Source organism: Xyrauchen texanus, chromosome 24, assembly GCF_025860055.1.
Source record: "Xyrauchen texanus isolate HMW12.3.18 chromosome 24, RBS_HiC_50CHRs, whole genome shotgun sequence".
NCBI lineage: Eukaryota > Metazoa > Chordata > Actinopteri > Cypriniformes > Catostomidae > Xyrauchen > Xyrauchen texanus.
The window spans coordinates 4183002-4198391 of NC_068299.1; the positions used below are offsets into that span (position 1 = coordinate 4183002).

Consider the following 15390-nt stretch of genomic DNA (forward strand, 5'->3'; position numbering starts at 1 on the left):
TTGATCAAAAATAACTTTTTTCAAATAGTGATGGTGTTGTTTTTTTTATATCCGTAATGTCCTGACTATAATTTGTGATCAGCTGAATGCCACTTCGGTGAATTAAAGTACAAATTTCCTTCCGAAACAGCAAAATCTGTACATTTATTCCAAACTTTTGGCTGCCAGTGTATAGTTTTGAATTACTTTTACATGGTTAACTGCAATCTTTGCCTCTAAAGGAAGGTATTTCACAGCAAGATAGTACGTACATTTGTATTACATAGACACACAATAGGCCCTCAACCTCAATAATGGTGAAAATCAACAAACCTCAAGTTAAAAGATGAGGTCTCTACATCACCACGTAACAATGTACTAACAGTGGCAACACCAACAACAAAACTATAAAAGCGTAAAGTCAGCAAACAGCAAAAAATAAGCCTATGACACTAACCACATAATTTATTGCATGGTGGAAACTCACAAATCGGCAACATTGTTCAATATTAAATTGGTCTTGGGACAATATTTGGGGGGAATATTGCTGGTTTAATATGTGTTTTTATGTAGATGCAAAGTATTTCACATTTCTTAGTATCTGTGACACAAAAACCCCCATAAGCTTGATAAAATGTATCAAAATTTTACAGTGCAGTGACTTACTAAAATCACTTTAATTTAGGAGAAAAAAAGCATTATCAGTGTCAATGCTTGGGTCTCTGTGGATTAAAAAAATAGAGAACTAGTCGACCCTTATTAGCAAGCTAGTTGCTGAACTACTGGTGAATTAGTTGACCATCGTGAACCATTGCCAATAAGTTTTACTGCCTTTAGGTCTAGGTCAAGTTTAATTTTCACAACCTGTGTTTTGTGCAGTTTTTGTCATGCACTGGAATTTTATTGGATGAATTTTCAATGTTTCAACGATTGACACAACAGTTACACAGTAGTACAGCCTTTTATCCCTCACTTTCATTCATGTGAAATTAATTATGGCGTCTACCCTGATTAAAGTCCATTATACCTCTTGCATTAGTTTTTGTCTCTGGTTTCCGCAAACAATCGCCATAAGACGTTACAAAGCATTGACTAAGCTCTTCCCTGTTCTTGTTTTTTCATGCACAGGGCCAGTACCGGCCATCAGACCTCCTGTGCCCTGAAACATATGTTTGGATGCCCATCGAGAGGTGTATCCCTCGCCTTGACATCTCTGCCTACTCTCGTCTTAATGAAGATGCCAAAGCAGGTGAGCCTTCAATGGCATCTGTTACAAAACAACCCCATTACTTGTGTGAAACTCACAAAAACATGAGCCAGGTAGAACAGTGTCAGCAGCTCCAGTGCCACGTTGAACGTCCTCAGCTGGCGAAGGAAGCACAACCTCTTCTGAGCCTTCTTCACAGTGGCGTCTATGTGGGTGTCCCACTTCAGGTCCTGAGAGATGGCCAGGAACCTGAATAACTCCACTGCTGCCACAGTGCTGTTCAGGATGGTGAGGGGAAAGGGGGGGGATTTCTTCTGAAGTCCACTATCATCCCCACTGTTTTGAGAGTGTTTAGCTCCAGGTTGTTGTGACCGCACCAGACAGCCAGCTGTTCAACCTCCCATCTGTATGCAGACACGTCACCGTCGCAGATGAGGCCGATGATCTTGGGTAACAGTTGCTTTACGGTATTGACAGTTGGGGGGTGAAAATATGCTTGTCATTAAAATAATATCACAATGCAAAAAAAACAAATCATTATCTAAATAGTCCTAAAACACACTTTATGTTCTTTAAGCAAAACATATTTTTAAGTCACACTAAGTCGCCTATTTTATTGCACATTTCCAAACATGTCTGTTTGATCAAGTTGTAAAAACAGAATTAAATATGTTGGTATTTCTTCCTGTTTCCAAATTCTAGCTGAAAGGATCTCCCCTCAAGGTTTTTGTTCCAGCCCATTTTTTTTTACCAAACACACCTGACTCGGCATATCAAATACAGTCTGTTTAGTGTTGAAAATCAGGTTATTAGTCTCGGGTCAAAACCAAAAACAATTCTGGTGGAAGTTTATCTCCACAAGTGGATTTTGGAACTACTCCATAAAACCACGTCATGACCCTACTATCAAAACTCATTAATCAGTTTGATGGAATTTGTACGGGCCAACTATTTTGTTAATTGTAAAACCAATATGTAATGGCAGTTCCCATGACTGTAATTGCACAATATGCGTAAGTACACATGTGTCAGTTTAAACGGATAGTTCACCCAAAAATACAAATTCGGTCATTATTTACTCACCCTCATGTTGTTCCACACCCGTATAAACACTTCTTTCTCCATTGGAACACAAAAGCAGCCCCAGTCATATTTCACTTGTGACTGAAGCTATGGAAGACAGAAAGTCATAAGGGTTTGGAAGTAAAAAATTAAAGTATTGTCATTTTTGGGTGAACTTTCCCTTTATTAACAGTAGCCATTCTGCAATCTTCCCTTCTTGGATGCAATTACATTGGAGCTCAATTTGTAAGCCTTCAACTATGTTTATAGAGTTCTATTAACAAAAGGAGGAGTGGTTTGGTCCATGAAACATGTGTTGAAATAACAGGACTGGATCCAGGCATGGAGAGCATCCAGGGTTCTGTACCGGTAGTCAAGCGGGGTCAATAGTGTGGTCAGAGCCCAGAACTGTGAGGCTGATGACGATGATAATAATAATTATAATTTCAGTACCGACAAGCAGACGCCATGCCTGGGCCAAAGAGGGAGGGTGAGACGCTGATGAGTAAAAGAGTGCTTGCGCTCTTCTTTTTTCTGTTATGCTTTTTATGTTTTCTCTAGAGCTCTTTGGCCAACTTCTATATACACTGCCAGTCAAATGTTTGGACACACCTACTCATTAGATTCCTCCGGTTGGAGGAAATCTATTGTTATTGACAGTTTTATTATTATTATTATTATTATTCTCCTGAGCATATCTCAAAAAGTCACTGGTCAAAAATTTCCATGCCAACGGGTACCCCCACACCAAGAATGGCCCACATTCGCCCATAGGTGGCGCTACAGGCCACGTCCCAAAAAATATTTTCAAAGTGATGACATTTCCACCAAATTTTTCCAATTCTTCTGAAACTTTGTATACATGCCTCATTTCTCATGGGGAACAAAAAAGCCTCAAGGACTATAACTTCTGCCATGATGACCTACAAAACTGTTCTTCTCCTGAACTGTAGCTCCAATTGAATTGAAATCTAGTACACAAAATTCCCATTTTCTGGTCAAAAATGTTCTAATTTGGTACATTGATACTACATGCCAACAGGAACCCACAAACCAAGAATGGCCCACATTCGCCTTTAGGGGGCGCAACAGGCCATGCCCAAAAGTCCAATTTTCGGTTAAAATTTTTTCCAATTTTGTACATTGATACTACTGGCCAACGGGAACCCACAAACCAAGAATGGCCCACATTCGCCTTAGGGGGCGCTACAGACCACGTCCAAATGTCCGTTTTTCATAGTGATGGCACTTCCACCCCATTTGTCCAGTTCTTTTGAAACTTGGTGTACATGCCTCATTTCTCATGGGGAACAAAACGCCTCAAGGACCCATAGTTTCCTCCATGATAGATTTTCCTGTAGAGTGAAAATTTGGAAAAACTTACAAAAATCTTCTTCACCTAAACCGTAGCTCCAATGGACTTGAAATTTGATACCCATGTGTATAACTGATGTCTTTCAATATGTTTGTGGCAGCGGGGGCGTGGTCAAGCGCCCGTCCGGGAGAGAAAAGCGGTAAGGGCGCTTACACCTGAGCTAAATTAAGCCTAACACCTGTTCCTTCGAATTCCCGGGTTTCGGCACCAGTGTAGCGTTTTCCACTGAGGAAAGGACTGAAACAACGACCGATTTCAGGTAAGGTTTCTTTTTAATTATAAATCAAAGAGGTTACACACAATCTTAACACAGCAGCTTCTTGGCCTTCGTGTCGGGTTCTCTCCCCTCAATGTTCTGTGGCTGCTGTTTTTATCCGCTCTCCTCACATTACTGCAATTAAACGCAGGTGTTAGGCTTAATTTAGCTCAGGTGTAAGCGCCCTTACCGCTTTTCTCTCCCGGACGGACGCTTGACCACGCCCCCGCTGCCACAATGTTACTTAGCAAAAATAAATAAAACGCAAAATGGCAGAAAGGGGCGTATTTATGTAAATGTCCACATTGCCTTAATGTGTCAATAAATCAAATGTAATTTTGTCTGATGGTTTTTCAAACCTAATATTCTTCAAGATGACATCACTCTGAAGTACTATGCAATGAACGGCCCACATTTGCCTTTAGGAGGTGCTACAGGCCATGCCTAAAAGTCAAATTTTTGGGTCAAAAATTTCTAATTTTGTACATTGATACTACAGGCCAACGGTAACCCCTAAACCCCTAAATAATGGCCAACATTTGCCCTTAGGGGCGCTACAGGTTATACCGAAAAGAGCCATTTTCTGGTCAAAATGTTTCGAATTGTGTACATTGATACTACAGGCCAACAGGAAACCCCACACCAAGAATGGCCCACATTTGCCCTTAGGGGGCGCTACAAGCCATGCACAAATGTCCTATTTTCAAAGTGATGGCATTTCCACCCCATTTATTACATTTGTCTGAAACTTAATGTACATACCTAATTTCTCATTGGAAACAAAAAAGCCTCAAGGATCCATAAGGTCCGGCATGATGGATTCAGACAGAAAGACATGTTTTTTGGATTCCTCCATTGGGAGGGTTTAACCCCAACCCTCTACTGATCAATTTTAAATAATTTTCTATTTTGAGGAGGAATCCGCATTGCTGCTTGCAGCTATACTGTATTTCTTTATTATTATTGGATCCCACACTTGAGAATAATAGATAAGTCTTTTAAACTAAGAATAACCCAAATCGATATATGGAAATTATGTTTTGACCAAATTTTGTTTAAACCAGTCAAAACTATCTTATTGATATTTAAGTAGTCACTCTTTGTCTACAATTTTTGTTTCATAAAGAACATTATATGCAGGCACTATTCTACATTATTCTATGCCATTCTTTTTATTTGCTAAATAATTTGAATCATTTCATTAAATTTTCCAAGCATTTTTCAAAATTTTCTCTCGGGACACCCCTGAACCCATATTCAGCCTCATTCCACAGTCACAAGGGCTTCTATGCCCCACACTTGAGTATCTGAATCTAAAGAAATATAAAAAATATTTTATTTTAATGTAAAAATATTCCAACAAATACTGGACTGCTGTCACTATGCTTTAGAACAAACAGATGATCTTTTAACATTCATTTTCAACTGATAAACGGTAAAAGACGGTACAATTGATAAAAGGTCCCGCAGACCCCACTGCTTTGGCCGTCTCTGGACCTCCTGTGCAGTTTTGTAGAGACTCTTTGACTGTTTAGAATTTATATTTTCTTCTTTTCTTCCGTCAACTTTGAAATAAAAAAAAAGAAAGTGCAATGTGTAAATGTATATCGTGATAAATATCGATATCGAACAATATGAAAAAGATTATCGTGATAACAATTTTGGCCATATCACCCAGCCCTAAATGCACATTCCATTTACACTTAAATGTGTCTCCACAAAAATTTAAATACAATTTACAATTCTCGTGCAATATGCAAATCTAAGTTCATTTCCGTGATGGTAATAAAAACGGGTAGTGACATTTTACCGCACTTTTTGTAGCTCATAAAAAAAAACCCAGGTGGTGAACACCTTCCAGGTACACTTTAATTGGGAAAATTTCATTTTCTGCAATTTACTTGTACAGGGGTGGTAAAAAATGTGAATGATGTCAGTGCAATAGCATAGTGGTTAGCAGATGCAATTTCAAATTCGGTTTGTGTAATTGTCATGTGCCAATTTCCCCATCAATGATTTCATGTTGACTTTAAGATCTGAGGTATAGATTAGGGTCAGTCTATGTCAATATTTATATGCATATCGACTTACATCCATTCCACTTTTCAAGATTTTCTTAAGGATTCAACATCGTCAAATGAGTACCTGAAAATTAGCAAAGTAGTGTACGATCCGCCACGTGTTTAGAAATGTTTCACTTTTTCCCATCTTAAGCTGCCAGTCATGAAAATATTTGCACCCTGAGGAGACTTTAAACCATTTGGACTTGAAGAGAACAAGTTTGACCATATATCTACCAATTTGTATGAGGCCAGCTGTCATAATTCTTGAGATATCATGTCCTAAACATGGCTTTTCAGATGTTTTTTGGCTTTGAAATAAACAGTATGTAGTAGGCTGAAAAATATAAAAATGTTAGAATCTGCTAGAATTTGTTTTACACACCTTTGTATTTATGTCACCTTTTAATGAAATATTTTGGACTAATTTGATTGCTTATGATTTGATTATGCATTTAGATTATTATTACAAATAAAATAATAGTACTCTCAACAAATGTAACCATGTTAAATCCATTCTGCAGAATTCTACAGTTTTCCCAAAATTAGTGCAGAAAACGCTAAAGAAATCAGTCTGGGCTTGAGCATAATAAACAGGTGTTAATGTTAATTTCAATGTCTACCCTGCCAACAGTGCTTTAGATAGTTTGGGCAGAATGCTCTATGCTGCAAAATGCTTATGTAATCTGCGAGGTTCATAGAGTCTTCTTTGTTTATGTTAAACACTGAAATCAGGATGAGCCACTCTCGCCCGGTGCAGAGGCGTTTGTTTGTGCTGTAGGAGTAAAGATGTTGTATCTGCACAAAGATCTCTGTCTGTCACTGTATAAAAACAGGACTAATAGAGAGACATTTCTGTTTTACAACATAGCGAGTTCATATTTGGAGTCACTGTCATGCTGAGAGATTAAGGAAGGGTAGAGGGAGCATTGATTTTAGGATGCCCCAGACACGTCCACCCTGGACAGTTAACAATCCTGTCATTTTTCCCCTCTTGTCTCAATGCCATGATCTTTATCCTACTATACCCTCATACCTGTTTCATGCCAGACAGGCTCCCTAAATGTATCGTTGAAGGAATAGTTCTCCCAAAAATTTTAATTCTGTCATTATTTACTTGCCTTTACTTTTCAAACCTGTATGCTGTAACCCTGTAATTTGGTAGATGCTGTAATTGATGGTAAATCCTTTATTTTATCTCACTAAAATCATGTCAACATTTATAATGTATACGTCTTGGGGCTATACTTTTGGAACAATTAACAAGGGACAAGTCAAAATAATTTGGGGGATAATCAACATTATCCCACAAATACTGACACTTGAGCGTAACTTGTATTGAACCTGGAACATCAAAAAATCGTTAAAAAATTTAAATCGTTCCATACAATGAGAGTTTGACTGTTGCACCACGCCCAGCAATTTTTTTTAGCATCTTGTGGAGGAGCGCTGCATATTTAAGATGCCATTTCAGTTAAAAAAGAATGTCAAATTTTCCTAAATCCCTAAACCAAGACCAAAATTAGTGATTTGTAACGCCTCCTAGAGCTTTCAAGCTACATTCACCAAACTCAGCACAAACCTTTAGACTGTTCTGACTAGAGGACGACCAATAGTGGATTTTGTCGATACGGATAACTAAGGTGGTGGGAAAGGCCGATAACCAAATAATCGGCCAATAGTTTTTAAAAATAGATTTATAGAATGTCAAATAATTATTGATAAATTGATAAAATCCCAAATACAGTTTTTGTTTAACCAAAATCCGAAAAAATTTCCCAGAAATAATTCAGATTTGGTGCATAATGCGAGACTTTAAGTATGAACAAACCTGAAACACACCAGGGACTCTAATTTTGAAATGATGCTGTAAAGGGATTAATGGAAAGGAGACGGCGAGAACCGGCTTGAGAATATAAATAATATTTGAATAAGAATAAGACAAACACACAAAGGTGTCGGACAACTGTCCGTAAATCTCTCTCTCTCTGTCGCACTGCCATCTTCGGTCGGCATTTATCCCTCTCGTGGGCTAATTAGCCTGATTAGGGGCCGGCTGTGCAGAATCACGACCTTGCCCCTCCCTCTGCCCTGCCACAGACGCATTTATGAAAAAACTGTCAGCAGCTATCACCATAGATTTTTGCAGATAACGATTGTTCCTAAAAGCAACTATCAGCACTGATTAATCAGTAAAACCAACATGGCTTCCCATACATTTTGCTCTGGATTGTATCTGTAATTGCAGAGCATGGGAGGCCCCTGGTCTTGTTTGACCTACCTCTGTGCTGACTGGCAACCAGACGAAGTTCATCATTTCCCTCAGTGTTTTTAAATCGTTCTGTGGTGCCTCCAGTCCTACATGACCTGTTGTTCTTGGCCAGACAGACCAACCAACTATTTCAAGCCTGTTTCTCAGCAGAATTCAAGGCCAGCGGTCTGACTCTTGGTCACAAGGCCGATGTTTGGAGTCCATTGAAGCCACACTGGAGCCATGTTACATTTACATTTACATTTACATTTATGCATTTGGCAGACGCTTTTATCCAAAGCGACTTAGGGATTACAGAGGTTATTTCGAATTTTTAATTGTTCTGAGTTTCCTAAGGAATAGCTCGCCAAAAAGGAAAATTCTGTCATCATTTATTTAGCATTTAGCATCATTTAACCTCTTTAGCATCATTTAACCTCTTTTTTTCACTGTATGAAGTACCGAGATTTACTGTTAATGTTACTGAATTAACATCTGAGACACTTTTGTTGAAATAGATATTTTAATAAAAAAGGTATTATTGTTTAGTATGAGGCACAAACAGAGTTCTTTAGGAACCACAAAATACGCATGTAAAAGGTACATATATTCATCAGTATTAGTTTACTGCTTATATAGTCGTGCCAGACCTCCACATCTTTCTTTTTAAGAAGCATGGCGGGGTGTCAGAAACCCCTTTCTTCAGCCCTGACCCTCTCATTCCAGAGTGAAAGTCCTATTTGTCACCTTTGACCTCTGGTCAGATCTGGCCCTGAAGCAGCATGTCGGTGAACCTCCGGTGCTGCTGATTGAGAAAGCCTGATGCCGTTTGACGGGAGTGTTAATCAAGACAAAGGATAGATGGAGAGCGGAGTGTGTTTATTTATAGAGCGGATGTTTGGATTGTTTGACAGAAAGACAGCCTGACTCTCGTTATAGCGCTGTACAGTGTTATTGCCGTGCTTAATTGAGCCGCTAAAAGCTTTCGCTCGGCACGGTTTATTGCTGTTGTTTGATATTTTGATTAAATTTTTTACTCTCCTGTTATTAGTCACAGTCTCCGATATATTGTGTGATATACATCAGGGTTTCATTCAGAATTCTCATAATTGGTCCTAACTATTTAAAGGTGCAATATGTAACAATTTTCATGTAATATTCACCTTTTTTTTTGTCTGAAGCATTATCTCGTTTCGAAGGCTGCATGCTTGGTAGGACGTGTACTTTGAAGGCTGCAGTATACCTCCTGTTGGAGTGTCCTCCTTTAAACAAGTCTCATTTAAACGAGACGGCCTTCATTGGACAAACGGAAACGTAACGTAACATGGTTGCTATGACAGCACGCCACTCTTTAACAAGCGCGACCGCTATGAGTGAGAAGGGAACTCCCTCTGGAAGGGAATGTATGAGGTACATTTTAGGAGAGTTATAATGATGTAAAGAGAAAAGACAATAGATTTTACAGGTGTGCTTTAAGTCTAATACTTTATTTTAATTATATATTAATATAATTATATATGTTATATACTATGCACCCATCTACTTAGGTACTTCAACTTGGGAATTAACATTCCTTGCGTTTGAACATCATATTTATGGGCAAATTGGCATAATTTGTTTTAGACATTTTTGTTTAAGCAAAGAATTGTGGGTTGTGATTCCCCACAAAGGATACACCTCATGCATTCTCCGAAATCCCATGAAATAAGGCCACATACGAAGGCTGCATTCGAAGTGTCCTACTCACTTTTGTATGTATGTACAATGATCTATGCGGCCGCCAAATGCTGTCTCCGGAGGAAGCGGCCCTCCAAACGAGACACAGCCCATGTGTGAACAGCTTGTAACGCAACTTAAAAAATGAGCCCTTCCCAGACTTCTTAGGTTGCCTATTAAAGCCTGTAGACTGATTTTCATGCGAAGGGAGTGGGACACTTTTGCCAGGAAAATCCAAAGGTTGTGACATCTATGCACGCTCTTGAGAGCATTGCCTCAGTGATTCTCTTCCGCTATTCAACAGCGACAACAAACTGCAACACTAGATAACGTTATCTTAAGAGATGGAATCCAGCAAACGTCCGGCTCCCAGTACAACACCGACTCCTACACAAACTCAGAGTAAGCCAAAAAAAAATATTTATCTACTGAATCCCATCTGGCTAAGCGGGAACGTGATCGTGGTCGAGCGAAAACTAGAGTGAACATCGGCAGGGCATTTGATTCCTGGAGGGAACTTCGTTCGGTTTTGGGGATCAAAACCGACCCTGAATTGGCGTTCTTTTTATTGGACAGGTAAGCTTACATAACTGCAAAGCATGTGAAATATAGTGCCATAAGATGATCTGTGTAATTTTAGCTAACTTGATTTTGCCTGTTAACGCTGACGAATTGCAAGCTACCTTACTTCGTAACTTTCAAATAATTTAAACTATCTTCTCTTTATATTAAAAGTCAGGTATACAGGATAAATTTAAGCAAATACGCTGGTTTCTTGATCGTAGTAAAACATATGACATACAAAACATACAATAGGGCAACATAACCGTAAACTGTCTGGTATAGTTCGGTAGTATGTAGCTGTATGTGTGTATCAGTATGCTATGTTAGCTGATAAGTAGTTTTAGTTTAGTCTCAAAGTTTGTATTAAAACAATCATAACTGTAATTTGAATTATGCTACCTCATCTGTCAGCATGATGCTGGTGAATCACGTTCAGTCTCTTTGTACGTTACGTCATTGTTTTGTTCGATGATCGCTCGCTCGCATCCCTATGGAGTGTGTGCATGAACGCAAGCACGAGCAACAGGTTGCAGTTCACTTAATGGCCACAGGTGTCATTAATAACAAGGGTTTCTGAATCTTACATACTGCACCTTTCTTCACTAACTTCACTATTTTTAACATATTTTAATGCTTTTTAAATTCCATTTAATACAACAAAACTCGATTGGGAATTGGTTTAAATACCCTTACTTTTTTAAATTCTTATTTTTTAGTTCTTTAAAATCTTTAAATACACTTTGTTATATATACTGTACATCAATTTGGTGAGTTGGATGTTTATTTAGTAAGTGGTTGGTTGCTGCAGAGCTCTTTTGTCAACCTTTGTTTGCCGTGACTCTCTGATTGGTGGATCTTTTCTCATGGGTACTGTAGTTCTTCACCAAGAATTCAGCATTAAACATGATTTATTAAAAATGATATTGAAATAACGTGGACTGATGACTTCAACAGAAGCATTTACCATCGATTAATGACCTCAGAGCTCACAGGTCTGTCTTTAAAGGTTTATATGTTATCGTTAATAATTCCTCTATGGAAAATCTTCATGGGATTTTTATGGCTCGTGCACACACTCCATAGGGACGCAAGCGAGCAAGTGACCATTGAACAAAACAATGACGTAATGTACAAAGAGACTGAACGTGATTATCTGGCATCATGCTGACATCATGCTTCTGGAACCAGACTATTTCGCTCTACATAAAAACATGTCATCATCGTTTTATTGTCTTTGTATAATTTCGTGGTAACATGCAGTTCAGACTGCAAACTCTAAACTACAAACCCAAACTCGCACAAATGTGTCCACTTGAGTTACATAATACCATGCTGAACATACAATGTCACTGAACAGCCTTAGATACACACTACGAAACCTTTTAGATGTATTTATTTTTAATGGGGTTGTCTCTTTAAAAAAAATGCCAATGTATTACACAGTCTGTTTACCCCAGTGGAAACCTGGCCTCCAGTTTTGTGTTCAAGGCATCTCATTTGTGTTGGTTTGTTAAACATTACAACATTAATTCAATTTTATAGAATTTTGTCATAGAAATTGAAATGTGTACATCTTAAAAATAGACTAATGTGCTTTTCAGTGTTTTACCAATAGAAAAATAGCATGTGTTTATATAAATGTTACATGGAAAAACAATGCAAGCATTCATTTTCATCAAAAAAGCTGAGTACTCCTAGTGCTCATCAGTACCTAAACGGGACAGGAAAAATTGTGTTTTGAGAGCCTGAAGGGGTTTTCCAGGGTATGTTTTTGCTTCATTTTGAGTGGAAATATTAAAACATGAATTGTTTTATTTGGGGGTGTAGACAGGGGCTTCATATGGCTGTGAGGGAACATCCAGGACTAGCATTTCACAGGTATCATCTGGACTTCGTTGGTCATAATTTTTTAGATGTAGTGTGATGGACTGCCAGCTACCCCTTTTTTTCTGTCTCCCTTGCAGTACATTTATCCTGTTTTATCTCTCTGCTCACAGCTATCATCTTACAGCCCAGAGTCTGGAGTAGCTGGCATCTCTGTTCGTTTCAGACTAGGATCAGGATAAATCCGATACAGACCGCTCAGATGGTCATACGCTTGGAAGAACTCCTTAGTTCAGTTACTTCAGGAGTACAGAGACTGTAGATCACGCACAATCTTGTTTCCTTTTCATCCATTTTATTACACAGCTCTCTGGAATACTTGGTGCTGATTGTTCAATTGTGGCCAATTTGTATAAGGACCGCTTAACCGTGTAACTCTTTGTCCCTCAATTTTTCGGGAAGTTTTACTGTTTGTATTACAGGGAAACGGTATGAAATTAAACTTTACCTCCTACATGTGTGAAATGATTAATTGACCAGCACCCCCCCCCCCATGTTCCATTGGCTCTATGTAAGGCATGTGTTTTATTTTCTCTAGGTGACGCTCATGCTTTGAAGGATATGGGCAGGGCGTTAGTGCTCCACAGGCGGACGGTGATGCCCTATGCAGCCTACACCGGAAGAGGAAGGGATCTAACGATGAAAAGGAAGTAGAACAGTACACCAGTCTGGTGGGCCAGACATGTGCAGAGAGAATTCTGCTCTACAGGGCCTAGAGTTCCTCTCTATCTGTCTGTCTCAACATGCAATTGCTTGTCCTTCAGTACGCATGTCTGTTTATTGTCTCTCTGACTGTTTGTGTGTCTGCTTTTCCATCTTTGTTTCTTTTCTTCCTCGTCCAGAATACTCACTCCATCTGCAGATTCCTTTCTTTTTTTTGCACTGGTGTGTGTTGCTTCATTTACCCCATCTTTCTCACTTGGTCTGTTTGGACTTTTATATATCTGGCCAACAATGCTGCGTAATCCCACTTGCTCACATGCAACAAACATAACAAAACAGGCACATATTTTATATCACAATGTATTCCAAAATATTACTAGTTTACAAGTCACTAAGCAAGATCTTAATGGGATAGTTCACCCCAAAATGGTCATGTTGTTCCAAACTTGAATGGGTTTCTTTCTTCCATGGAACACTGGAAGTTTTTTATTTTGGTTGAACTAACTCTTTAACTATTAATGTATACTAAGGCAAACCATAATTCGGAAAATTTCTAATCTCTGCATTTAAAGTGATGCAGGCACTCTCTGTCTGGCTGTTTATTGTTGGGTATTTCTCGACCAATGTTGCCCTTTTGAACCACGCGAAAATCCTCAACTGAGCGTTTGGCAACATCGATCACTGCTCTGCAAAAAAACATTCAGTGCTCCCAATATTGATATTTCTCTGATGTAGGTCTGCAGAAGTATCCAAACAGATTTCCAGAGCAGCTGCTATGTCTACAGCGAATGCCGGGCGGTTAAATTAATTGATTTTCCTGTGGAACAACTTTTATGTTTTCTCACTTTGTCTTTAAGTTCGAGTAATAGCTTGAGTGCATTTTGTTTTAATGTGTTTTATTTCAAACAAAATAAAAAGAAATTATGTACTATAATAGCTTGTCTGGTTTTGTTGGCGTTTTTGGGAAGGAAACCGAATTTGAAAGAAAACTAGCAAGAAAGTAAAACAAACATGAAATTGAAAAGATCATTTAGGTAATGAAGATACTGTACAGTGGCCCCCAAATGTATTTGGACACTCAAGCCACTCTTTAATATGTATGAATATCATTAAATTAGATAATAAAATATCAAACCAAGTGGCATTTATTTTAAAGAACGACAACACAAGCATATCTTAAATGTCAAGGTCAAACTTTATTTATAAAGCACATTTCTAATACAACTAATGTATCCCAAAGAGCTGTACAAAGATCATTTCAATAGAATAGAAATCAGAAATAAAATAATACAAAAGCGAAAATAAAACCATTATTTAAACCCCTTCTGAATGAGACTCAAAAGCCATGGTATAAAAGTGAGTCTTCAAGGCTGATTTAAAAGCATCGAGAGTGGGAGCTGATCTAATACTCAACTGTAACTTATTCCTCTGCCTGGAACCAGCTATTGAGAAGGCACAATCACCTTTACGTTTTATGTGTGACCGAGGTATCTGAAGGAGTTTATCGGCAGATCTGATAAGTAAGAAGGGGCATGGCCAGTTAAAGATTTAAAAACAAATAATAGATCCGTAAAATGGATCCTGTATTTGACAGGTAACCAGCGAAGAGAGGCCTGTATAGGGGTAATACTGGCTCTCTTTCTGGTGCTATTCAGTAATCTTGCAGCAGTGTTCTGTACCAAATGCAAACGGTATAAAGATGACTGGCTGAGGCCCAAATACACAGCATTGCAATAATCAAGCCTAGATGATACAAAAGAATGGAAGACTATCTCCATATCTTTAAATGAGAACATCAATTTTATCTTTGCAATTAACCTTAATCGAAAAAAACTGCTTGACTGACTTTCCACAAATCACAAGTCCAGTGAGTCAGAAGTTTACATACACTAAGTTAACTGTGCCTTTCAGCAGCTTGGAAAATTCCGGACAGTTATGTCAAGCCTTTAGACAGTTAGCCAATTAGCTTCTGATATGAGGTGTACTGAATTGGAGGTGTACCTGTGGGTGTATTTTAAGGCCTACCTTCAAACTCTGTGCCTCTTTGCTTGACATCACTGGACAATCAACAGAAATCAGCCAAAACCTCAGAAAAGGTTCATCCTTGAGAGCAATTTCCAAATGCCTGAAGGTACCACATTCATCTGTACAAATAATAGTACACAATAGTGTAATAATGCAATAGTACTCCCTCTCAGGAAGGTGATGCATTCTGTCTCCTAGAGATGAACGTAGTTTGGTGCAAAGAGTGCAAATCAATCCCAGAGCAACAGCAAAGGACCTTGTAAAGCAGGTAGACAAGTATCTATATCCACAGTAAAACATGTCCTATATCGACATAATCTGAAAGGCTGCTCAGCCAGGAAGAAGACA

The 15390-nt window shown here is 38.6% G+C and overlaps 1 protein-coding gene across 1 annotated transcript in view; it reads left to right on the forward strand.

Annotated features, from left to right (window-relative positions):
- The window catches only part of LOC127618239 (arginyl-tRNA--protein transferase 1), a 112176-nt gene extending 98223 nt beyond the window's left edge, over positions 1–13953 (forward strand). Inside the window, 3 exon segments of the mRNA XM_052090592.1 lie at positions 1108–1228; positions 12893–12967; positions 12970–13953. Coding sequence (XP_051946552.1) covers positions 1108–1228; positions 12893–12967; positions 12970–13070 — 297 coding nt within the window. The 3' untranslated portion in view covers positions 13071–13953.
- Positions 13954–15390: the final 1437 nt, after the last annotated feature.